At 46.8% G+C, this 26,085-nt stretch overlaps 1 protein-coding gene across 11 annotated transcripts; it reads right to left on the bottom strand.

Moving 5' to 3' along the window:
- Positions 1–1,125: 1,125 nt before the first annotated feature.
- Positions 1,126–25,994, bottom strand: DESI1 (desumoylating isopeptidase 1). Of its 11 annotated transcripts, XR_005365548.1 has the most exons (10): positions 25,677–25,951; positions 14,775–14,882; positions 13,469–13,490; positions 12,044–12,113; positions 9,464–9,573; positions 8,659–8,781; positions 7,692–7,802; positions 5,799–6,053; positions 3,205–3,376; positions 1,126–1,306 (listed from the first exon to the last, which is right to left on the bottom strand). XR_005365548.1 is itself a non-coding variant. In XM_038550410.1 (8 exons), the coding sequence occupies exons 1-8, from the start codon at positions 25,762–25,764 to the stop codon at positions 5,870–5,872; spliced, it is 816 nt and encodes a 271-aa protein (XP_038406338.1). In that variant the 5' UTR covers positions 25,765–25,951; the 3' UTR covers positions 4,181–5,869. The 11 variants fall into 11 exon arrangements, 9 of the variants coding, with proteins under 9 accessions (XP_038406343.1, XP_038406338.1, XP_038406340.1 ...); XR_005365549.1 differs by lacking the exons at positions 5,799–6,053; positions 7,692–7,802 and having other exon boundaries at positions 1,127–1,306; XM_038550410.1 differs by lacking the exons at positions 1,126–1,306; positions 3,205–3,376 and having other exon boundaries at positions 4,181–6,053.
- Positions 25,995–26,085: the final 91 nt, after the last annotated feature.

Here is a 26,085-nt window from a genome sequence, read left to right as displayed (position 1 = left end):
CTCTCACTGCCCCTCTCCCTACTTATGCTCTGTCAAGTACCTAAAATCTTTAAAAAACTTTTTTTTTAAAAATTTTTATTTATTTATGATAGTCACAGAGAGAGAGAGAGAGAGGCGCAGAGACACAGGCAGAGGGAGAAGCAGGCTCCATGCACCGGGAGCCCGACGTGGGATTCGATCCCGGGTCTCCAGGATCGCGCCCTGGGCCAAAGGCAGGCGCCAAACCGCTGCGCCACCCAGGGATCCCTAAAAAACTTTTTTTATAAAAAAGGGAGGGCTTTGATAAGTGTGAGAGCAACTGCCCTGTGGCTATGGGGGGCCGCGGAAGGGTGGAGGTGTGGGTGGGGGGAGCAAGCCCTGCTCCTGGGACCCTGGGTAGGAGACAAGTGAAGGTTGGTGGTTGTCTGGGCCGCGCGTGCGTGCACAGCGCCACCTGGTGTCCGCCTCTCTCCCTGCGGCACCACCCTGCCGGGCTGCCTCCAGCGGAGGGAATTGGAGCAGAGATCTCTGCGGGGGACTCTGAGCAATCAGGAACCCTTCAGACCAGGACCAGTCCCACAACCCCTGCCCCCTACCAAAGCAGCCAGGCTCCGTGGTCAACTGCTCACATTCAGTGATGTGCCAGGTCCCTCTTGAGTTCTTTGCTGCCCTCTCAGGCCAGAGCCCCCATGAGCTTGAGGAGACATGGGTCTCATGGTCCAGCCTGCCAGCCTGGGAGGGCCTCCTCCTCCAACCACCATCCCACTCCAGAGCAGGTCCGGCCTCCACGCATACATCTGTGATGAGCGGCCTATTCCTACCTCATGGTTCCTTCAAGCTTTGGGGAACTTTGCTGGAATGTTCTCAGAGCTTCTTCTATCCAATACCACCAGGCACCATCGTTCCCTCTTCAGTGGTTCTCCTTCCATCTTTCTGGGCCTTACAGATCTTCACTACAGGCTGAGAGAACAAAGGCAGGTACCACACAGCATGTCTAGCAGCTGTGTCTTCAAATCCACAGAAACATTGCAGAGATGTGCACAAAACCCAGTATCTCTTAGGACGATGGAATTTCAGATGACTTTTTCTTTTTTTTTTTTAATTTTTATTTATTTATGATAGTCACAGAGAGAGAGAGAGAGAGGCAGAGACATAGGCAGAGGGAGAAGCAGGCTCCATGCACCGGGAGCCCGACGTGGGATTCGATCCCGGGTCTCCAGGATTGTGTCCTCGGCCAAAGGCAGGTGCCAAACCGCTGCGCCACCCAGGGATCCCTCAGATGACTTTTTCCTCTCATCTTTGGACTTTCATTGATTGCTTACATTTTCTAAATATATATAATATTGTAACAAAAAAAATCAGTTTGGAAAAAAACAAATTAAGATATTTAAGCAGGAAAAAAAAGATATATTTTTAAAAAATTTTTTTATTTATTTATGATAGTCACAGAGAGAGAGAGAGAGGCAGAGACATAGGCAGAGGGAGAAGCAGGCTCCATGCACCTGGACCCCGATGTGGGATTCGATCCCAGGTCTCCAGGATCGCGCCCTGGGCCAAAGGCAGGCGCCAAACCGCTGCGCCACCCAGGGATCCCAAAAAAAAGATATTTAAGCAGGGATGCCTGGGTGGCTCAGTGGTTTGGGCCTGCCTTTGGCCCAGGGCGTGTTCCTGGGGTCCCAGGATCAAGTCCTGCATCGGGCTCCCTGCATGGAGCCTGCTTCTCCCTCTGCCTGTGTCTCTGCTTCTCTCTTTCTGTGTCTCTCATGAATAAATAAATAAAATATTTTTAAGAATCAAGATATTTAAGCACACCCCGGATCAAAGCTGGAGTAGCTCAGTAAAAGCTCGCAGATGCAGGGCAAGAGGCAGACAGTGAGTGGCTCTGCAGTCACCACAGCTCTGGCCTTCCCTGCTTCCCAGGGGCTGTCCGTTCCTCCCTGCACCCTGAATACCTGGGCAACAGGTTGCTTCTTCCCAGCTCCGGGTACTTAGCAGGTACTCAAAACACCTTGCCTCTTAACTGACTACTCCACTCCCCCTCCACCCCACCGCCCACCCCCTGCAATCCCTGGTTTTCTGCGGCTCCTCTTGCCCCACCCCACCCCAGTCTGTTCTCAACATAGCAAACCCATGTTCTCAACATAGCAAACCCACCTACAAGGCCCTCCACCTTCCCCACTTCCATCACCCCTCGGCTCTTATGCTCGAGCCACTCTGGTGTCTGTTCAGTCCTTCTAGTGTTCTTTTCACCCGCTGCTCCCTCCGCCTGGAATGTTCTCTCAGATCTAATCTTTGTCCTTTAGGCCTCAGATTAAACTTCACTTTGCCACATGACTTCCCCAACCTCCTAACATATTCCCCATTCACACACAACGCCACCACCAGGTTTTATTTCCTCCCTAGCACTATGCCACCTGAGATTATCAAACTTCTCCACCCTCTGTTTCCTCACATCCCCAAAATAGAACCCCTGCCAGGCAGGGGCCTTGTTGGTCCTGCTCACCACTGCATCTCTAACACAGAGCCCAGGGGTACTTTCCATACAATAGGCTCCCAGGTAAACCTTTGGGGGGATGGATGAACCCTCTCAATTGACTTGCCAGGAGTCACAAAGTCTAAAGGTAAAACCACTTGCCAGTTTCTCCACAAGCAGGTAGTACACATCTGCATCATGGTGTAAACGGTCCTCAGCAGAGAGGAATGGTCAGGGCCTCTGCACGGAGTTGGCTCACAGGGACACAGGAACCAATTACCCCATTTTACAGATAAGGACACTAACAAACTGGCTCCCAAGTGGCACAGTTAGGACTTAAACCCAGGCACTGTTTTTTTGTTTTTTTTTTTTTTTTTAAGATTTTATTTATTTAGGGGCAGCCCCGATGGTGCAGCAATTTGGCGCCGCCTGCAGCCTGGGGTGTGATCCTGGAGACCCCGGATCGAGTCCCACATCGGGCTCCCTGCAGGGAGCCTGCTTCTCCCTCTGCCTGTGTCTCTGCCTCTCTCGCTGTGTCTCTCGCGAGAGAGGCAGAGACACAGGCAGAGGGAGAAGCAGGCTCCCTGCAGGGAGCCCGATGTGGGACTCGATCCCGGGTGTCCCGGATCCTGGGCTGAAGGCAGCACTAAACCGCTGAGCCACCTGGGCTGCCCAAACCCAGGCACTCTTAAGGACTCCTGCCTCTGAACATGCCAGCTTTGAGGGGGAAAATGTCAGCCAAATCCACCTACCCTCTGTGTCCTCTGGAGAGACAGCACTGTATTCTTCAGCTAGCATGCTGGAAAGACACAGCGCCTCAACAGTGAGGTCTCACGGGTGCGGTGGTGAGAACATGGTCTAGATTCAAGGGCTCAGCCATTTGCCACCTGGACAACTTTTTTTCTCTGCGTCTGTCTTCCCCATCTGTAACATGAGACCAATATCTACATCTCAAGCCCATTGCATGTGACAGCACCTAGAATGGGCTCAGCCCGTAGAAATTGCTCACTCAAAGTAGGTCAAGTGAATCTACAGACACCTGCAGTCACGCTGCTGTCTGGTTGTACCAGGGGACACTCAGAGAGCTGCCTACCCACCCCCACATGTGTTTAAGGAGCTCATGGTAACAAGGTGGGGAGAGAGCCTTGGAGCCATGAACCCAGCCTATAGCCAAACTGAAAGCAGAAGTAAACACTTCTTGGTGTGGCCAGAGTCCTCTGGGGGAAGATCTCAGAAGTTGGGGCCAGCAGATGCAGCTCTGAGTCTTACTTTACCACCAGCCACAAGGTGACATTGGGCAAGTAATATTCTCTCTGGGCCTTTTCCCTATTTTTGTAACCCAATGGTGAAAGTCATACGTTCATCCCTGTTATTGTCACTTCTTTTTTTTTTTTAAGATTTTTATTTATTTATGATACACACACACACACACACACAGAGAGAGAGAGAGAGAGAGAGAGGGAGGGAGAGACACAGGAGGAAGGAGAAGCAGGCTTCATGCGGAAGCCCGACGTGGGACTCGATCCCAGGTCTCCAGGATCACGCCCCAGGCTGCAGGCGGCGCTAAACCGCTGCGCCACCGGGGCTGCCCTGTTATTGTCACTTCTTAACCATAAGGCTTACAAACAAGCAAAGGCAGCATATCCAGATTCAGCAAAGTTAAGCTCAGAGGGAGACAGAAGCCTGGCTATGTTGGACGCATACCCAGACCTTCAAGCATGACGCAAATGCAGCAGGCAGAATGAGTTTATTGCATTAGAAAAAACACCAAAGAAAACCAGCAAACACATCCGTACTAGACACAGTTATTAGTTTGACTTCAAGGGTAAAAAGGAAATCTCAAAGGTATAGCTTTATTTTGGGGAGGGGGGTGATGGTCTCATCCCTCCACCTTCTCTGTCCCTTTAAACCAATGGACCTCCCTGAAGGTGTCCAGTGTAGGATATGATTACACACGGCTCATTTCTCACTCTGCTTGCCTCACACACCTGTGTGGAGCTAGCTGGTCACAATGAGCATGCTTCTGGGGTTCTGGGATTGACCGAGAAGTATGAGGACGGGGTTGGGGGTCATAGCCTCATCCCAGGCTTCCAAAATGAGTGCTGGGGGCTTGGGTGGGGAGAGTGAGCTTGCCTTCCTGGAGGCACTCTGAGTAGACAGCTGGCTGGCCCCTCCATCTCTCCCCACAATCCTTAGGGCACAGGCATTGGCACAAATGGCTGCTGGGCATGGAGTGGGGGGGCTTTCAATGTACCGAGTGACTTAGTTTCTTAGGGTAGCCAGTTTGGCTAACTTCTACTGGGTCTGGAGTGACTGCTATTAGGAATGCAGCCAGTTGAGCCTGGGTATGGGGAAGAAGGGAGAAGCAGCCTGTGATGCCCAGTGCCCTCTGGAGAGAGCTGAGTTTTGAGGAGAGAGGCCTGGAGCAGGAGCCTGGAAAAGAGGCCCGGGCAAGGCAAGCTGGAGAAGGACAGAAATTGGGTGGGAGGCAGGGAGAAGGCTGCCCAACAAGAGAAACCAATGAGCTGCCCTCCAAGAGAAACCTAGCCTGAAACCCATCCTCCTTGAGCCCAATTCTGCACATGGGTCTACATTAAAGAGTCCCTGCTGGTTTCTGGTCTCCAAAATGTCGCTTGACATCACAGCTGGTTACCGTGGAGGTGCCCCTGGTCAGGTCACAGGCAAACACTAAGGCAGAAAACCATCTTTTCCTCTAGCCAAGACCCCAATGGTGCCAACTGCTATGACTAATGGCAGAGACAGGAGGAGATGAGGCCAGAGATGAGCAGCAGCTTTTTGAAGAGCAAAGGCACCTGCTATGGGCCAGACCCCAGAAAAGAGAACATAATTCAAGTCTGAGAAGTGGCAGGAGCTGTGGCAAGGAGGGGCGCACAGATGCCAGGGCTGGGATTCAGACACCTGGCAGTTCTAAGTCCCTTCCCCAACATTCACTCCCCTAAAAACTAACTTAAGGGAGGCATGTGAAGAAAAGGAATCTGAAAGCCTCTCCAGATAAGAAATCTCCAGACTGTCCCTCCCTATAAGCTCCTGGCAGCAACTCATGAGGAAAATGGCCAGTCAGGCTCTCAACAGTGAATCCTTGAAGTCAGAATGACAATGCAAATAACATGTGACTTCAAAACACATTGAGGATAATGTAAAAAAAAAAAAAAAATCTATCGAAAATAACTTGAAATTTTCTTGCCACCTTGATTCTGCATTATTATTCTTTCTATGTCAGGGATATTTTTCTAGAGCAGGGAGTCCTTTCCCCTTGGTCCCTAGCCAAATATTGCATATTGGTTGGGGGGTGGGGTGGGAGGTACAGTGACTGCAAATAACCTACATTATTACTTGTAGACATGAAGCTTGGGTCTCTGCCGTTCCAGCCCAAACCTTCAGTAACTATCAGGTGAGCTATGCTGAGGAAGAGCAGCCTGTAGGCAGCAAGGCAGGTGCTCCAAAATTGATGTCAGAGGATTGGCAATCAGTAGGTGGAAGGAAGAATGGCTTTATCCTGTATTCTCTGGCCTGACACTTGCTGTCATTCTCCCTTGATCCTGAGGCTTCCGGTTGCTCCAGCCCTGGTCCCGTGGCCTTGCTTGGGGTAGGGAGGGAAGGTGAGAGAGGTTGCAGCTACAGAGTTCACTTAGGTTGGTTAGTCATCCTGAAACTGGTCCCAGGTGCACCACCAAATCCTTTGGTTCATTTAAAAACCAGACAGTAACTGCTTCCGGGATGTTGCAACTGCCACTTCACAGAGGTTGTAAAACTCACCTGGGTCCCACAGGTGGTAACAACCTGGGTAGAGCATGGGCATTCTCTGCAAAGAGGTGCTAGGTTGGGGCTCCCCCAAACTGTGCCTCTTGCCTTCTGCTTAAACAAACCCCCTCCCTTTCTCCAGTGTGGAGGACGCTCAGGAAGCAGCGTCAAAAGTGAACTCACAGACAAGACAGCCTTAATAAATTAGTATAATACTATTAGAAGGGATGGCATTTTGTTCTGTATCTTAGCAGCATTGTCCTACATGCAGCCTGATGATCTCCTTCCCTGGGAAATTTAAAAAGCCGTCCCCTGGTTGTTAGCTCTGATGTAAAATTATAAAATAGAAATCTGGTAGGGTTTGTTTTGTTTAAAAAGGAAAAGCCCCTGATGAGGCAGGGCGGTCCCATGCAGTCCTGTTAACTCTGGCCATTGGGTCGGCCTATGGGGCTCCCTCCATGAGGCTGGATCTGGATGGGGTCCAGGAAGGGCCGCAGAGCCTGTCCGAAGGGCCTGTGGAGAAAAGAGACCCAGGGCTGGGGTGGGCTGGGTGCAGACAGTCACAACTGTGCCCACAGGGGTGGTGGTGCCACACCAGGAAGGACACCATGGCCTCATTCAGTTTTCTCACCTACCCCGCACACGACGGTCATCAAGGGGCTCTCACGACAACCTGCTCTGTCCTTTTACCCCTGGGGCCCCCTCCTCGGTAGATGCTGCCATTTTACTACCTTCGCCAGATTCTGGTTAGCCATGGCTTAAACAGGCTAGCAATGCACAGGGAACTAGAGCTTTCTGGCCTTTCAGTACCTGAATCTTTAATTTTCACAGTATAAGATAAAAATAAGTTTTGAGGAAGGAAGCTGAGGCAAAGGAATGAGGATATGAAAATGGTATCTTCTAGGGAGTGCAGGGGATATTCGGGAAATCAACAATTGCAGGTTGCCAGAAGCCGTTAATGCCACTTTCTAAAGCCCCCTCTCCCCTGTTTGTGCTCAGAGTAGCTTAGCTGGAAAGAACACTGTAAATACTGGAGTCTTAGAGACTTTCCAGAATTCCTAGAACCTTAAATCAGGGTGCCCACAACACATCTCAGTTACTGGCTTTCTTTTTTTTTTTTTTTTTTCAGTGGATATTGCCATTTTTGGAAATCCTGTCTAGGTTCAAAGGCAATGAAGGATTCTCAAGCATAAACAGATGAAATCAGGATACATTAGCCCTTATTCAGACAAGTCCTGGAACTCCACCCATCAAACAATAACAACCAGAACATTCTTCAACTACTTCTATTTGTTTAGGGCACCATAACCTAGATCGTTTAGTGAGGCTGTGGTGTTCAACACGCCCACCAGGAAACAGGCAGACAAGGCCAGGGCCAGGAGCTAGGGCTCTCCCCACCAGCTGGACATGGCAGTCCCATTTCCTCTGCAAGTTTTTCGCAAGTGGGGTTCCTACCCACGTGTGATAAACAGCTCACCTTGCCAAGCCTGCTAAACCTGCCAGGATCTTCGTTGGACAGGGCCCCAGTTCAGGAGAAACCGAGTCAGAGTTAGCAGACAGATACGGTCCTGGAGTGGGTAGGGGCTGCCTGAACATAATCAACAGCAAAGGAAGGGAAGGGTGTGACGGGTTTGGGTGCGTGTGTCCTTTTAGGCAACACTGCCTGGATGATGCCCCACAAAGCTCAGACTACATCAGGGTGGGAGGGGCTAGAGCATGTTCCTGAAGAAAACATCAACTGAGGGCCGACTGTGCACTACAAGATATGAAGGCCAGTAGGAAGTTGTCTTTAAGGACATGAAAGGGCCCATGGTGCAGGGGAAGAAAGATCAACAAATGACATTTACAGCATAAACCACCCTACTAAATCTCTGATCTATCCTCTGCTTGTCTATTTGCATTTTAGGGAACCTGGGTGGCTCAGTCAGTTAAGTGTCTGCCTTTGGCTCAGGTTATGATCCTGAAGCCTGGGATGGAGTCCCATATTGGGCTCCCTCCTCAGCAGGGAGCCAGCTTCTCCGTCTCCCTTTGCCCCTGTTCTCTCTCTCTAATAAAGAAAGAAAATCTTAAAAAAAAAAAAAAAAGTGGCATTTTATGCAACTGTTTCTGGGAAGCAGTGGCTTGCTTCATGAACAAGGTGAAAGGCAGATGCCAGGATCTGTACCAATGCTGGAGCCAGTGACAAGTGGGTTTCTAAGTTCTGTGGTTGCACTCAGGCTGGGGTAGAGCTGGCCTAAGTTCAAGGATGGTGAAGGCCACACAGGCAAGCACCAATGACTGGAGGGAAGGGTGGGCCCTCTATGTTGGCTGGTGCCATCCTGATAGGGCCCACTTGTAGTGGGAGGACTCTGAAGAGAGCAGGGAAGGGCAGAGGTGGGTCAGCCAAGTGGTGCTGACCATGATCAGGGATCCGAGGGGCAGGGTCAGAGGCTGACGCCACTTACGTGGATAGAATTTCAGAGGGAAGGTCAGTGATGTAAGAAGGGATCTTGCGCCCAGTCAGGAACTGTGCCACTTCGTTGGTGAAGGTGTTACAGTTGTTTTCAAAGATGTTGTAGGCCTCTCTCCTATACATTGTGGAAAAGGTATGGGGAACATGTCAGAGGGGCAGTGAACCATATGTGGGATAAGTCAAACCCAGTAATGGCGTGGTGAGCACAGCTGAGTACGAGGGCTAGCATTTTCCTTCTCTCTTACACTCCAAAAGGACTGCTGGATTTGCCACTCTGGACCGTAAGACACCGATTTTGTAAGGGAAGGATGGAATCAAAATATATGGCTCCTTTGCGGTCTCAGGAAAATCTTTACATTCACAGAAGCAGAGCTTGAGGGTTAGAGTTGAACACTACTATGACTGTCTAAAGCTTCTCAAAAAGAAGAGAAAACCCGCTCAAGTTCACATATCACCCCGACTCCTCAGCAAACCCCGTTTTTGATTTTTCAGGACAAGACATGTGCCCAGTATGGGTTTAGAGCAGCAGCTGCTGATTTTAAGCAGGAGGAATAAAGAGCCCTTCCTTCCCTCAGAGTTTCGGCAGAAGCTATGCTGGGACGGACTATCTGCCTTGGAACGATGCTGAGCTCTTTCCGTGGCAGGGCTGCCTTTTCTCCATATCTATTTAACAAATACTGGGCCAGACTTTGTGTGTGCTGAGTGCTCTAGGGGATGTGACCTGGTGGCTGCCCTCTGGGGCCAATCATCTAGTGGGGGGACAGACACAACTAACCACCACCCATGTCTCCACTCACCGGAACAGAGACTCCCCCAGGGAGGACAGGTACTCCTGAAAGAGTTCTTCTGTGACTTCTGTGCTCCCCACATCAACCACAGAGTCTGGGGGCCCAAGCAATGTCCCTCCCTAAAAGAGCCAACCCAAAGAAAATCATTAAGTCACCATCTCCACTGAATTTTTTCATGTGGCTTCCCATGGAAGACCACAAACGCTCTGCTCCAACGTTTATCTTTCAGAGCACCCAGGGGAGATGAGAGGGCTAGTTCCTATTTGTATCAAGGCTGCAATGGCTTAGAGCTTCCTGTTAACTCTCCATTGCCACATGCTGGCGGCATGGCTAAAAAAGCTGGGCTACTTGTTTCTGGTAGGGCCCTGGGAAGCTGAGTCTCTGGCTGGTCAGACCCCTGAAGCTGTTTACTCATCCGGTTGATAAAAAACATAGAAATCCAGAACCTGAAGTCTCCCTTTGTCCACAATGTGGCTGATCCCAAGGGCACAACAGGATAACCAGAAATGGTTAGTGCTCGACAGGCCAGCTTTCTATGCCTGTATTTAAGTGGATGTAGCCAGTTTTTCCTTGTGACACACTTGATGTTCCTTCTAAGACTGGGAAAATGTGAAGGACTCCGAGAAATCTGGCAGGCTGGCAAATACTTCCATAATTCAGTTCTATTTTGATCTGTGAGTCTAATCTAACAATGGTGATAGGGTTCCCCAGGCAAGGACTTAATGGCCCATGAAAGGCCTATAGAAACCCTCGAGTTAACAGACTGCCATAGCAGATCAAAGGAGAGACTGAGGCCAAGGGGGAACCAGCCAAGGGTGAAGCAACAGATCACTGGGGAGGACAGAGCTGGGAATGAGCTGGGGGATAAGGGAGAGCACTCCTTGAGCAGAGCTCCCTGAAAAGATCAATCATTCATGCAATAATTATTGAGCACCTACTGTGTGCCTAACATTGTTCTAGGCACTGGGGAAAGCATGGTGAGCAGGATAATTAAGATCGTCCAAGAATAGTGGGCTCAGAATTACAAGAGACTGGAAGGTCACTAGTCGACCCCCTATTATTCACCCACAACAAACATGCATTGAGACTATGTGCTAGGCCTTATGCTAGACACTGGGGTATGATATGGACAAAATAGATGAGATCCTTGCCCTTGTGAAGCTTATAGTCTAGCGGGGATGGCAGACAAAAAAATCTCATAAACCAATGCATAATTATGAGTTGCAATGAGGGTCTTGCTGGAAAAGTTCAGAATGACATCAGTACGTATGACAGGGGACCTTTCTGGTCTGAGGGGTCTGGGAAGACTTGCCTGAGAAATTGACACTGAGCTCAATCTGAAGGATGGAGAGGCAGAACCAGGTCAAGGATCAGGGAGGTGGACTGAAGTGAGAGGGTAGGTTTCAATGTCCACGGAATGTTCTAGGAAGGAGAAGGGGGTGGGAGTGGGGAAAGGCAAAACCTGAAAAAAGGTCAGAGAGGGAGACTGAGACCAGATCAGATGGGGCCCGGGGGCCAGGCTGAGCTTGCTGGGTTTTATTCCAAGAGCAGTGGGGAAGAGTTCTGACTGAAGCAGGGGAATGCCATGGTCAGTTTTTCATTTTGAAAAAGATCACTTCGGGGGCAGCCCGGGTGGCTTAGCAGTTTAGCACAGCCTTTAGCCCAGGACGTGATCCTGGAGACCTGGGATCGAGGCCCACGTCAGGCTCCCTGCATGGAGCCTGCTTCTCCCTCTGCCTGTGTCTCTGCCTCTCTCTATCTCTCATGAATAAATAAATAAAATCTTAAAAAAATAAAAAAAAAAAAGAAAAAGAAAAAGATCACTTCGCCTCCCTGTGCAGAGTTCTGACTAAGGAGGAATGATGTATTGCTGCAGTCCACTTGAGATGTGAGGGTGGCATGGATGGAAATATGGGAAGAGATAGAAAAAGACTGATTTAAGGTTCATTTACAAGGCAGAATTGACTGGGCTTCATGAAGGATTTACCAGAAAAGGTAGGGAACCAGTGAGAGGAAGAAACCAAGAATGACTTTCCATTTATGAGTATCAAAATGAGTGCATGGCTTGGTCTCTGGTTGAACACCTCCTGTGAAAACTCTGATAGCTCAGAGACCAATTTTTTGGAAAGGTGCATGAACTTTGGAGACAGAGTCTTGACTTTTAGCATTGGTGCCACTTACTGGCCCTATAACTTGAGGCAACTCACTTTACCTCTCAGAACGCTCCTCCTTTGGCTGAACATTGGCTGAGTTCATTCTAGGAGCTAGGCTCGGAGCTGGTGATAGGGCAGAGAGCAAGACATAGTCTCAGCTCAAAAGGAGCTTCCACATGGCTCCCTACAGAGACTCAGGAACAGCTGATCTACTGTATCACAGACAGTGTGACCCAGAGGGACCCACAAATGCTGAGGGAACACAGAAGAGGCTTGGGAAGGGTGTTCTTGAGTTGAGTTTAAAGTAGTTATGAGGAACTATGCCATAGGTTGACATCCACTGGGATAGAAGCCAGACATACAGAGTGGTAGCAAAGTTCCTGGTCTATGGGAACCCCAGGAACCTTGGGGAAGGGTGTGGGGGGAAGTCACTCACTGGGGGACAGCTGGAGATACCACCACTGCCGAAGTAGAACTCATCCTTGTGCACCACTATGGAGGTGTGCCTGCAATGCAGAGAAGAGATAGGAGAAGTCAGAACTCTTAAAACTGGTCTGAGAAAAAGCAAATACCACCTTGCAAAGAGAGTAATTTCTACCCAAAGATAGGGCTTACAAGGTCAATAACTTATATAACTAACCAAAGGCATAAATATCATAGATTCAGTTTCTCAACTTTGGCACCATTAACATTTGGGGCTGGAGAATTCTTGGCTGGGGGGCTGTCCTGTGTATTCTAGGCAGTTTAGCAGGATCGTGCCCCCCTACATCCCCATACCCACCTCTTCAGTTGTGACAACCAGACACTATTGAATGTCCCTGGGGGCAGAACTGTCCTCCTTGAGCTTTAGGTCATGTCAGCAGAGAGGGGAGGCCCTAGAATCACTCTGATACTGACAAATCTATAGTAGAATAAAGCTCTGTAGACCAAGGTGTGTTCCCAGGCTTTTAAAACTAACAGGAGCAGTCAACCTGGACTATGCTGAGGGCAAGAACAGATGATAAGCAAAAGTGCTCATATTACTTGGTTTGAGTCAAACAAAGCAAAGGATCATTCTGGTCATCCCAGATGTCAGCAGGCTCTAGGAGTCCAGAAGGAATACTGACCTATGGTTTCCTCATTAATGGAACTGAGAGCTCAGCCACCATCTTGTCTGACAGGGATGGATCCAGGACAGAGAGACCAAAGTAGATGTGTGTTTGATTGATTGATTGATTGATTGATTGATTGATGTGTTTTAAGACAGTCATGTGGGACCCTTGAGACTTCTGTAGTTAGAAAGCTTGGTTAGGGGTGGGCATGACATCATTCTGCCTTTCTTTAGGGCAGGTTTTATCAACCTCAGCACTAGTGCCATTCTTTGTTATGAAGGGCTGTCCTGCGCATGGTTAGGATGCTTATAGCAGCATCTCTGGCCACCACCCACCCATCAAAAATCTCTCTAGACACTGCCAAATGTCCCTGGGGTGGGAGGTCAGGGCACAAAACTCCTGGTTGAGAACCACTGCTTTAGAACTTGTAAGTTTTGGGCAGCCCCGGTGGCGCAGTGGTTTAGCGCCGCCTGCAGCCTGGGGCGTGGTCCTGGAGACCCGGGATCGAGTCCCACGTCAGGTTCTCTGTGTGGTGCCTGCTTCTCCCTCTGCCTGTGTCTCTGCCTCTCTCTCTCATTCTCTCTCTCTCTGTCTCTATGAATAAATAAAATAAAATCTTTAAAAAAAAAAAAAAAAAAAAGAACTTGTAAGTTTTATGATACAGAGAGCTGGGTTTTAAGCTGGAAGCCACAGTCTGGAACCTGAAGTGCACAGGTACAGCTTTGTTTCATAAACCAGCCAATCAACATAAGGAGTCCCACCCAACTTACCAGATGCCTTCCAGTTGTTTCCCTGTGGAGAAAAGAAGAGATTTAGCCACTTGGAACCAGACTAAATGGCCTCCCCGCATGAGTAAATTCAGAACATGGCTTAAACCCAGAGTAACCTGGGATGGGGGCACAGTTGGTTAAGCATCTGACTCTTGGTTTCAGCTCAGGTCATGATCTCAGGGTCATGGGATTGAGGTCTTCGCTCAGCTTGGGGTCTGCTTAACATTCTCTCTCCCTTTGCCCTTCCCCCCTGTTTGGACTTTCCCTGAAATAATCTTAAAAAAAAAAAAAAAAAAAAAAAAAGTAACTCATCATAAACCTCTTGGGGCACTTTCTAGGAATGCAATTCTCCTCCAATAAGGTCCTTAGATCCTGATACAGGTATGTTGTGCTGTGTTAAGAAAGTTGAAAAGTGATCAGCATCCATCAGAATGCAAGATAAAAAAACACTGGTATGGATGTACCCCAATTTTATGTCTGCTTTTCTTTCCCCTTCAGGGTCAATTTAACTTTGCCTTTTTAATTTGTCTCATATATACAGATAACAGTAGAACAATGGTATAAAAAAGCTATCATCTACTTCTTCATTGAGCATAGGTGAGATCCTTCAGGAAATGACAAAGCAAAACCTAACAACTGTCATCCACCTGAATAGTCAATGCAAATGTATTCTATACCTCCATATGGGTGGAAATGGTATTAGGTATGGAAATGAAAATAGGAAAATATGAAGAGATCACTGTCTTGCCTTTAAGAAGCCCAAAGTCAAATGGAAAGAGAGACATACATCGCTTCTTGGCCTTTTGGCTAAGATCAAGTGAAAGACACACATAGCTAAGTAAAATACAATGTTGATAGGCTCTAATCATAGAGTGGTAGAAAATTACACAGTGGTAAAAATAAGATGCTTACTATGATAAAGATAAGGAACTACCTTTACAAGCTGCAATTCAACCAGGGAACAAGTACAGGCAGGAATGGACGTTTCTGCTAGAAGGAATAGTATGTGCGAACACACAGGTGGGATAAAGAAAGGTTAGAGAAAAGAGTACAGTGATGGTGATACTCTCGGAGGAAAAGCGGCCAGCAGGTGCCCTGGCAAAAATAGGGTCAGCTTGGACAGAAGGCTGCCCTAAACTCTGGGGGCCTTCTTGGTTGCTAGATGGTAGAGTGCCTTGATCAGAGCCACGTTTTTTTTTTTTATTTTTTATTTTTTTTATTTTTTTCAGAGCCACGTTTTTAAAAGACACCTATGTCTTTTAAAAGAGAACTGTAGGGATCCCTGGGTGGCTCAGTGGTTTCGCACCTGCCTTTGGCCCAGGGCGCGATCCTGGAGTCCCGGGATCGAGTCCCGCGTCGGGCTCCCGGCATGGAGCCTGTTTCTCCCTCTGCCTGTGTCTCTGCCTCTCTCTCTCTATCATAAATAAATAAAAATAAATCTTTAAAAAAAAATAAAATAAAAGAGAACTGTAGGGGAGCCTGGATGGCTCAGTTAGTTAAGTGTCTGCCTTTGGGTTCAGGTCATGATCCCAGAGTCCCAGGATCGAGCCCTGCTCCCTGTTGGGCTCCCTGTTCAGCAAGGAGTCTGCTTCTCCCTCTGCCCCTCACCCTATTCTCATGCTCTCACTCTCTCACAATAAATAAAATCTTAGAAAAGAGAGAGAGAGAGAGAGAGAGGGAAGAGAGGGAACTGTAGGTGAAGAGGAACGGGAGGGCGGACAATAGAGACAGCAGACTGAGTGAGGTCTGTGCAGTAGTCAATGGGAGATACTATATGCCAGTGCTAAGGATGACGAGGAAGGGCAGTGAAAGATGTGAGAACGTTATCAGACATTACTCACTTGCCTTTGCTTATAACTTCATGTTAACAATTACTAATTGCTAAACGTTGCTTTCAGTATCTGCCCGGTGACTTTCTAAAGGATGAAATTCTAAGTACCGCGTGAAAGAGAGAGGATATGCTTCCTTTGCATAAACCACTCTAGTTATTCTGTAATTTACCTAGGACATAAATGGAATGAGTATCTTGCTCCTTTAAGAAAACTTTTTAAATGAGATAACATTTAACCTAATTCTTTTTTTGGAAGAGACAAAAGAGACCATGGCCCCTCCATGACGACCCACTGATGGCTGCTTACAGTGTCATCAGAGGCAGCTAAAAATATGACAAATTCAGACCCTCATTTCTCCTCTTGCTAGCAGCAGATCCTGGGCAAGTTTACTCAACCTCTCTGAACTTCAGTTTTTTCAATAGAGACTTGTGACCACAAACAATAATGTATATAAAGCATCACAGTGTGGGGGCAACCTGGCTGGCTCAGTCAGTGGAGCTTGAGACTCTTGATCTCAGGGTTGTGAGTTTGAGCCCCCACTGGGTATAAAGCTTACTTAAAAAATAAAAATAGGGGGATCCCTGGGTGGCGCAGTGGTTTGGCACCTGCCTTTGGCCCAGGGCGCGATCCTGGAGACCCGGGATCGAGTCCCACGTCGGGCTCCCGGTGCATGGAGCCTGCTTCTCCCTCTGCCTGTGTCTCTGCCTCTCTCTCTCTGTGTGACTATCATAAATAATAAATAAAAATTTTAAAAAAATAAAAATAAAAATAAAAATAAAAATAGGGCAGCCCCGGTGGCTCAGCAGTTTAGCGCCACCTTCAGTCCCGAGCGTGATCCTGGAGTCCTGGGATCGAGTCCCATGTCGGGCTCCCTGCATGAAACCTGCTTCTCGCTGCCTGTGTCTCTGCCTCTCTCTGTGTCTCTCATGAATAAATAAATAAAATCTTAAAAAAAAATAAAGGGGCACCTGGGGGGCTCAGCCAGTTAAGTGTCCAACTTTTTTTTTTTTTTAAGATTTTATTTATTTATTCATGAGAGACATAGAGAGGCAGAGACACAGGCAGAGGGAGAAGCAGGCTCCATGCAGGGAGCCTGATGTGGGACTTGATACTGGGTCTCCAGGATCACGCCGTGGGCTGAAGGTGGCACTAAACCCTGACCACCCAGGCTGCCCAAGTGTCCAACTCTTAACTTCAGCTCAGGTCATGATCTCAGGGTCTTGAGATCGAGCCCTGCATTGGGCTCTGTGCTCAGTGGGGAGTCTGCTTAAGATTCTCTCTCCCTGGGGATCTCTGGGTGGCTCAGCGGTTTAGAGCCTTCCTCTGGCCCAGGACATGATCCTGGGGTCCAGGGATCGAGTCCCACATCGGGCTCCCTGCATGGAGCCTGCTTCTTCTCCCTCTGCCTGTCTCTGCCTCTCTCTCTGTGTCTCTCATGAATAAATAAATAAAATATTAAAAAAAAAAGATTCTCTCTCCCTCTACTCCTCTTCCCCTCTTCCAAAAGTAAGATAAAATAAAGCATCACAGTGTGTGGTACCCAGAAGTTTGATAAATGGAAACTATATTAGGTATAATGGCCTTGGGGAAAAGGGTATAAAGACCTCCAAAAGATAAATTTTACCTCAGGATTGGTGGTAAGATCTAAGAAGAGATTTCAGTACCTAGGGAATTAATATGAAATACTGTGTCTATTTTACATATAAATGTTTCAACTCTGTGTTTGTGTTGCTAGGCTAAATGAAATAACAAGGAAAATAAAATGTAGCTGAGTTCTGTCCTCCAGTTAGGAGACAGGTGTGCTTTTCACTAAAAGACTTGCTACTTTGACTGACAAGGTCACAAATGGACAGAGGGGTTCTGGACTGGGGTTTCTGGGGTAGCCCCCAAAAGACTATGGGGCAGGCTCTGCCCTCATCCAAAATGAGTGGAAATTCCACAGAAGTAGATAAGAAGAAACACACTGGATGCTGAAGGGGAATGGTAACCCATTTAGGACAAGCATCTTCAAATGTGGATCGAGCAGACTTACATCCTTTCTTAATCTGAACTCTCCTTCACAGTTATCCTATTCTCACAACATCCTCGTGTAGTAGAGTAGGGCAAATGTTTGTATTTATTAACATCATTTTACAAACAGGTAAATAAAGATGCGTGGTTGGTCCGGCATAGAAGCAAGAAAGAAAAACACAATATGACGATGTATTTGTTGGAGCAGCTCAAGTAGAAACAGCCTGTTTTGGGGAGGAAAAGAACAAGGGCCTCCATAGGGCCGACAGGGATTGGAAAGTAGAACTAAACTGATTAAAAAAAATTTTTTTGCCATACTGAGGTAGCAGTAGGTTGAGTAGGAGGTGGTGATTTGAGATTGAATTAGGTCACAAGGCCATGTGGGAACATGAATTAGGCTTAGCACACTACAGAAGCAGATTATTTTCCAACTAGGATTTCCTCAGCAGGCCAGAGAGTGGGTGGGTCAGATGCCTGCTTGTCTCCAAGCTTGTTAGCACATCTAATGCATTGATTTCAAGGCCTCTGAAGTATGTGCATGAAAACAAATGGAAGACATGGATATCAGTCCTGTTTTCATCATGAGTAACAAAGAATGTGGAGTGAGGTCTGCACTGGTCACCATTCCACTGACTATAAGAGTTAAGTTAGTATATAAAAAAAAAAAAACCAGGAGGGCAGCCCCGGTGGCTCAGCAGTTTGGCACCGCCTTCAGCCCAGGATGTGATCCTGGAGATCCGGGATCGAGTCCCGCATCAGGCTCCCTGCATGGAGCCTGCTTCTCCCTCTGCCTGTGTCTCTGCCTCTCTTTCTCTTACGAATAAAAAAAAAAAAAAAAAAAGGGCCAGGGATCCCTGGTTGGCTCAGCAGTTTAGAGCCTGTCTTCGGCTCAGGGCGTGATCCTGGAGACCCAGGATCGAGTCCCATGTCAGGTTCCCTGCGTGGAGCCTGCTTTCTCCCTCTGCCTGTGTCTCTGCGTCTCTCTCTCTCTCTCTCTCTCTCTGTGTCTCTCATGAATAAAAAAAATAAAATCTAAAAAAAAAAAAAAAAAAGCCAAGGAGAAAAATTCACCATCCACCTCCTCATCAATTAACATGGACGGAGCACACAGACATCCACGCTGGCTGTAAGACATGCTCCAGATAAGCATCTGGAATACTGCCTGTGTTCAACAGATGTCTACTTGGTGATGGGCCAGCGGGGTCCTCTGCACAAGTAGCAGTCAAACATAACCCTAGTTCACCTCCCAAATTTCTCCAGTGATAGTGTTTTCATTTATTTTAATTCCGGTATAGTTAATATACAGTGTTATTGATAGTGTATTTATTTTTAAGATTTTATTTTATTTTTTTAAAGATTTTATTTATTTATTCATGAGAGACAGAGAGAGAGGCAGAGACACAGGCAGAGAGAGAAGCAGGCTCCATGCAGGGAGTCTGATGCAGGACTCGATCCTGGGACTCCAGGACCACCGCCTGGGCCAAAGGCATTAAACCGCTGAGCCATCCAGGGATCCCTTAAGATTTTATTTTTAAGTAATCTCTACACTGAACATGGGGTTTGAACTCACAACCCCGACATCAAGAGTCCCATGCTCCACCTACTGAGCCAGGCAGGTACTCCTTGATAGTGGTTTCAAATGGCAATGTTTCTTTTTATTAAAACATTTTTAAAGTTTATATTTTTATAATCTCTATACCCAATGTGGGGGCTCTAACTCAGAATCCTGAGAAAAAAATCCCATGCTCCCCTGACTGAGCCAGCCAGGCACTCCTAATTGGCAGTGTTTTAATCTTCTGATTGGCTCAGCATCTTCCAGATTATATGAAGCGGTTAATGTTAACTTAAAAAAATCAGTTTGCTCTTCTCTGGGCCACTGGATAAATATTGAATCTAGGTGGGAAAAAGGTAAAAGGAAACATTTGTATAACATAAGTGGGCCTCTGTGCCAATATTGTAAAGAATTAAAAAAAAATGCCTAATTGGCAGGAGGGTTTTCCCTTCCTTCAGGCAGAGAAAGGTTATCACAAAATCAAATGTAGTACATTGTGAAAAACTGAGAGGGTATTTTAATCTTCAAAAAAGGTACATTTAGGGTAGCCCCAGTGGTGCAGCGGTTTAGCGCCGCCTGCAGCCCGGGGTGTGATCCTGGAGACCCAGGATTGAGTCCCAAGTCAGGCTTTCTGCATGGAGCCTGCTTCTCCCTCTGCCTGTGTCTCTGCCTCTCTCTTCACTCTCTCTGAATGAATAAATAAATAAATCTTTTTTTAAAAAAAAAAAAGGTACAAAAAATGGACAAAAAAAAAGGTACATTTAAAACTACTTGATATTCTTTTTTTTTTTTTTACTACTTGATATTCTAATGCTGGAATTCCTTTGAGCCACTACAGGATTCTTTCCCAGTATAAAAATAACTGACTTGTGAGTTCTTTTCTTCAGTACTGAGAGGGTTCCCTTTTGATCACTGTTTGATGTCATTAGGCCTTGTAGCAATGCTCTGAGGTAGGTCTGCAACTCTCCACCATTCAGCCAGGCTGTATTTACTGAACGCCAATCACTGTGTTAGACTGGATAAATCTAGAGTTCTTGCTCAGTGGAGCTTCCAGTCCAGTTCTAGGGGTATGTACATTGACGAGAAAATAAGCAATTATAGGGGCGTCTGGGTGGCTCAGTTGGTTAAGCATCTAACTCTTGATTTCAGCTTAGGTCGTGATCTCGGGAACATGACCTGGAGCTCTTACGTCCAGCTCTGTGCTGAGCATGGAGCCTGCTTAAGATTCCTTCTCCCCTTCTCCCTCTGCCACTCCTGCCCTGCTTGCAGGTGTTCTCTCTTAAGAAAAGAAAAGAAATGAAAAGAAGAGAAAAGAAATTATAGACCAGAATGATGAATGCTATTAAATGAAGTACAGGATGTCATGAGCACATACTAGGGACACATGACCAAGATTTGTGGGGTAAGGGTCAGGGAAGGTTTCCTGGAGGAAGTGACATGTTAGTTGAGACCTTGAGGATGAGCAGAAGTTAGCCAAGCCAAACAAAAGTATTCTGGGGAGAGGGCACAGCCTTTGAAAAGCCAAAAGTTGAAAAAGAGCTAAATGGGTTTTTACATCCTGTTGAGGAGTACAGCCCTTTTCCACCAGGATTTTGCAAAAGCATTAAGCCCTCATGCCCTAAGGTATCTATTGGCAGAATTGAGAAAACAGTTACTCAAATCATTTTCCCTAGAGCTTAATTCTCTTATGGAATCCAGTGGAGAAAGGCTCCTGCTGATTTTGTTGAGCATGTGGAGACAGGTGAGGGTGGAGAGAAAAGCAGAAGGATCACAAAAGGGCCTTGTAAATGCATCAGTTTTCATTTTGCCAGAATGAAATTTCAGGATTACTAAATTAATTCATTAGATAGATATAAAGTAGTTTACACAGTGAACAATAAATATCTAAAACAAAATAGATGGCATTAAAAGTTTAAAAACTCCTTCAGATTCAAATAAATTCTATGTAATCTTCAAGTCTGAGTTCAAGTCTCAATTGTTCCTACAATTGATATTTATTGTGGGGCTTCTGGCTGGCTCAGTTAGTAGAACATGCAACTCAATCTCAGAGTCATGAGTTCAAGCCCCACATTGGGTGTAGAACTTTTTTTTTTTTTTTTAAGATTTTTATTTATTCATGAGAGGCACGCAGAGAGAGGTAGAGACATAGGAAAAGGGAGGAGAAGCAGGCTCTATGGAGAGAGCCCAATGTGGGACTTGATCCTGGAACTCTGGGATCACACCCTGAGCCAAAGGCAGATGTTCAACTGCTGAGACACCCTAGAACTTACTTAAAAAAAAATATTATTGAGCCTGCTTCTTCTCCCTCTGCCTGTGTCTCTGCCTTTCTCTCTCACTCTGTATCTCTCATGAGTAAATAAAACAAAATCTTAAAAAAATAAAAAAAAAAAATATATATATATATAATTGACTACCTGTACTCTGACTGGCCACTGGGGACATACAGAGAAAGGAGACAGAGTCCCTGCCTTCCAAGCAGCTCAAGGTTCTTGAAGTCTCTCTGACACATCCAGCCCACCATGGCCTCCCTCTTCTTTCAAAATCTAAAATAACTGTTTTACCACTTGCTCATTCTGCCATCTTAGTTATAATCTCTTTTATGCTGTTCTCTAATGTTGCATGTGTACGGTTGTTATTTTTAGTCAAATAAACTGGAGGACAGAGTTCATGGTTTGTTTTTAAAGATTTTTAATGTATTCATTTGCGAGACAGAGTGTGTGTGTAAGAGAGGGCATGAGCTGGGGGGAGGGTCAAAAGGAGGGAGAAGCAGACTCCCCATTGAGCACGGAACCCAACATGGGGCTCAAACCCAAGACGCCAGGATTATGACTTGAGCAGAAGGCAAATGCTTAACCAACTGAGCCACTCAGGTGCCCCTCAGAATTCATGTTTTTTATTTCATTACTATTTGTATTATAGAATTAAGCAATGAACTGAGTATAGAGTAAAATCTCAAATATTCATTAGATTGCATTCTGCCAAAAAATAAATATCTATGTTCTATATCCTATGTCTTTAAACCTGAGAACAATTTTGGTAGGCTTGTTAAAAAAAAAAAAAAAAAAAAAAGTAATCCTGCAGGGGCGGGGGGGGGGGGTATGTAATCCTGGGATACATCGATGAACACAAAACTTTAGAAAACAATCAACAAGTATAAAGTAACTCTTACCACAATTTAAAAAAGAAAAAAACACCTCTGCATTTCTATTACTTTAGTACAGAAAAAGGTCATGAAACTTAGAGAACGGCCAAAATTATTAAAAGGAGGAACTTAAAGGACAATTATAATAACTAATTATCTTAGGCAAATGGTATATTATGAAAAAGAGGTGTAATCAGCTGTCTATTAGAACGCTAAGGATAAATCTGGGACCATTTGTATGGTGATTAAAGGACACTGGACCAGAAATACCTTTATGGAAAGCAATTCTAGGAGACTGACACTGGACAGCATAAAACCGTGAGTCTACACTGTTTGGGGGAGAAGAGAATTATACTGGGCTTTTTCTAGTCCCGTCATGACTGTAATAGAGCTACATGGGGGCCTATTTTTTTCTTTTGTTAAAAGATTTTATTTATTTATTCATGGGGGGGGGCAGAGACACAGGCAGAGGGAGAAGCAGGCTCCATGCAGGGAGCCCAACCTGGGACTCGATTCCGGGTCTTCAGGATCAGGCCATGGGCTGAAGGTGGTGCTAAACCGCTGAGCCACCTGGGCTGGGCTGCCCCACATGGGGTCTTAGAATGAGGAACTGTCATAACAAGAATAAGAAGATACAACTGATGAATTACCCTAGTTTGGGAAAATCAAGGCTCTAAGGAATGATCATAAATCTATGATTTATGGCACATACACATTGAACCCAGATCTTCTTCTCATCCAGATTTGAAACATTTAGCCAAAGATGCCTTTACAAACTTGAAAAATTATAAAGGGACACCTTCTACAGCAGATGTGGCATAACAAAATGATTGACAACATGAGTTCTGGGAGTCAGGCTGCCTGTGTTTTTAACCCAGCCCTGCCACTTACCAGCTGTGTGAGCTGGACAAATTTCTTAACACCTTATGTCTCAGGTTCCTTAAATGAAAAATGGAATAACAGGACCTACCTCAGAAAATTGTGGTGAGGATTATAACACACATGAAGTACTCAGAAAAAAAGGGCCTGGCACATGGTAAATTCTCAATAAATGCTAGCTATTAATATGCTTCTGGAAGTTAGAGCAAAAATCAAGAATCAAATGGAGTTTTTAAAGGTTTGAATATATTTAGGAATGGGAAATCAATATAGGGCTACCCAGAACTGGGAAATACCCAACTTGAAGACTGGTAATGTCTGGACAGGATGAACCAGTAAGGCGATGTCCATTTTCCACAAGTTTTCAACTCTAGAAAGTAGTGACTATTAGCTTTGACAATCCTTGCATTACTTTTGCAAAAGGCATAAAAAGCAATATGGGAAAAAAGGGATAGAGAAGAGAGAATTAGATTTGCAGGCAAGGTGATGTTCTCAGAAATGCCGTTGTGGTCAGATGCGCCAAATTGGTGAAGTTCCCATTTTTGGCTGAGGTGCTTTTAGGATTTTACATCTTTTTTTAAAAAGAGGGAGGAGGCAGGTCCAGCCACTCCACCTTCAGTTATGGCACTGTTCCCTTCACCCATGATATTCCACAAGGGCCTTCTTTCAGTTCCAGGATAAGGCCAAGCTCTATCCTACCTCAGGGCCTTGGTAGATTGATCCCCCTTATGCTTAGAACACTATAACTTCCTTACCACCCTCCTTGTGACACCTTCTTCATCCTTAAATTCCCAACTTAAGTCACACTGCTTCTGATACCCTTATTTAAAGTTAGGTTTCTCTTATTACTTTTTATTTCAGCACCCTGATTGCTTCTTGCACAGCCTAGCACTTATCACGATTATTATTTGAAATAATTTATATAATTCTTTTCTTTGCCTATTTTTAATATTTTCCCCAGGAACCAGCTCCATGATGGTAGTGAACATCTTCGCTCAATATATTGTCCTCAGTTAAGCTTAACACATGGACTAGCACATAGTAGGCACTCAAAAAAACAACCTGTCGATTGAATCATGAAGCAGTGAGCCCTAAGGGCAATTGTGGCTATGATCAAACTAACCAAATAATGGCTCCGTTCCAAGAAGTTTAGTTAGAACTTGACTGATGTAATCTGTGTAGTGTTAGTCACCTTCCTCGGTGACTTTGTAAGTTTTACTTTCAGCTTTACCTTACTCATTTTAACAACTGGATGATCTAGGCCCAAACTTCTAGCCAACAATAGATTGGCTACATAACAATTATCTGAAGAGCTTATTAAAAATACAGATTTTTTGGATCAAAACCCCAGGAGACTCTTATTTACTACTTGTGTGATGAGGCTCTGGAATCTGTATAATTAAAATGTTCTTATTTTGAATAGATAACATATGGGTAGTACAGCATTCTAAAGGTACAAACGAGTTTATAGTGAGTCTCCCCTCTATTCCTGCCCTCTGGCATCAAGTTTTCCTTTCTGTAAGTTACCACTGTTTCAATTTCTTAACTATTCTTCTAGATAATTATCTGCCTACACGATCATGTATACATCCTTTGCTTCAAACACACCTTAATATTTAAAGAACTGCTCCAACTTTGTTTTCTCTATTTCCATCGAACAAAACTCGTTGAAAGTTATCTATATTTTTAACAAGCATCCCAGGTGATTCTGATGTGAAGCCAATATGAGCAACCATTCACTGGCCCAGGGTTAAGAGATTTAAGTTTAATCGACTATGATACATCAGAAACTCAAAAACACTGAAAAGGTGCCTTCCAAAGTAGCCTTGCTTACTTGACTTCTGCCCTCTTGTCTTACCGAGATGAACTAAAACATTCTCTACGGCGCCCATAAAAGCCAGGAAAAACTAGCCATTCAAACGGATGTTGCCAAAGCTGTTCACTTTCTCAATTCCTGGAATCTTTTCCTGCCCAATACCACCTGAAATAAATCACAAACTCGGCAATTTCTATGTTAGGTGAGACATTTTGGTACTTGGGTTATAACGAGGTTTGATGTGCAGTGAACGAGGGCTGGTTTTCTCTCCCGGCAGTTAAGTAGTTTCACGGAGCACCACCACCGATCTACTTCCTTTACTAATCCTTACTGACACAACAGTATCCGATCCTCCTCTCAAATTGCTTTCTAACCATCTGGGCAAAAGCAATGAACTTAGAGCCCGTGGGGAAGACCGCATGGTCAGGGCAGAAGTTGATGAATCCTGGGGTTCCTGCTCCAGCGGACCTGGCTTCACCTCCACCTGGGAGCAGTGCCTGGGCCCCCGTGCGGCTCTGGCTTCCTATTCCCGTCCACCCCGGGGACTGCAAAAGAGTTTCCTTTTCGCACCGAGGGAAGGCTCTCCAAGGGCCACCCGGGGAATCTCCTCCGCAGTGTCCCTTTCACCACGCGGGGCACCGCGCGGCAGGCAACCTCCCCTCCCCTACGCTGCGCGGAGGAAGGAGTGTAAAGAGCTCCCCGCGGACGGCAGGGGAGCCTCCGGGATGCAGCGCCGGTTCACCCTACCGCGCGGAGTGGCCAGCGGGAGGGCGTGACTCCTCCATCCCTTCCTCCTGGATTCAGAACGTCAAGTCGGTAGAGTGGGGCTCCAGGCGCCCGAGCCCCCGATCTCTCCCTTCTCCACTCGGGCTCTCCTCCATCCTCCGGGCCCCGCGTCTCTCCCGGAGCCGTGGTCCAGGCCTCCCTACCTCTGCCGGGCGTCCCGGCACCCTCTCGCCCGCCCCCAGCCCCCTCACCCAGCATGATGGGGCTGAGCCGCCGGGCCAGGCCCTTGGACAGGTCGTACACGTAGAGCTTCACCGGATAGAGATTCGGCGGCTCCATCGGGACCCGTGGCGGCGGCGGCCACGAAGTCCCTCACAGGCACCCGGCAGCGGCTTGGACCTTCCCGTACCCGACGGGGGTGGGGAGCGGAGGGAGCGGGGAGGGGGACCGAGCCCAGGCCCGGCCTGAGGGGCGGGGGAGAGGCGGCCCTGCGCTGCGCGCGCCCCCGCACCCGCCACGGGCAACGACTACTGTGAGGTGACAGAGCGGGGACGGGCAGGGTCCGCGCGGAAGAGAGGGCGGGGGCGGGGACGCACTCTTGCGCATGTGCCTACCGTCCCGGCGGGCGGCGAGGGGCGGGGTTTCGCGGGAGGGGGCGGG

The sequence above is a fragment of the Canis lupus genome, chromosome 10, assembly GCF_011100685.1.
Source record: "Canis lupus familiaris isolate Mischka breed German Shepherd chromosome 10, alternate assembly UU_Cfam_GSD_1.0, whole genome shotgun sequence".
NCBI lineage: Eukaryota > Metazoa > Chordata > Mammalia > Carnivora > Canidae > Canis > Canis lupus.
Note: the sequence above shows the minus strand (reverse complement) of the source record. Positions and strands in the feature narration are given on the sequence as shown.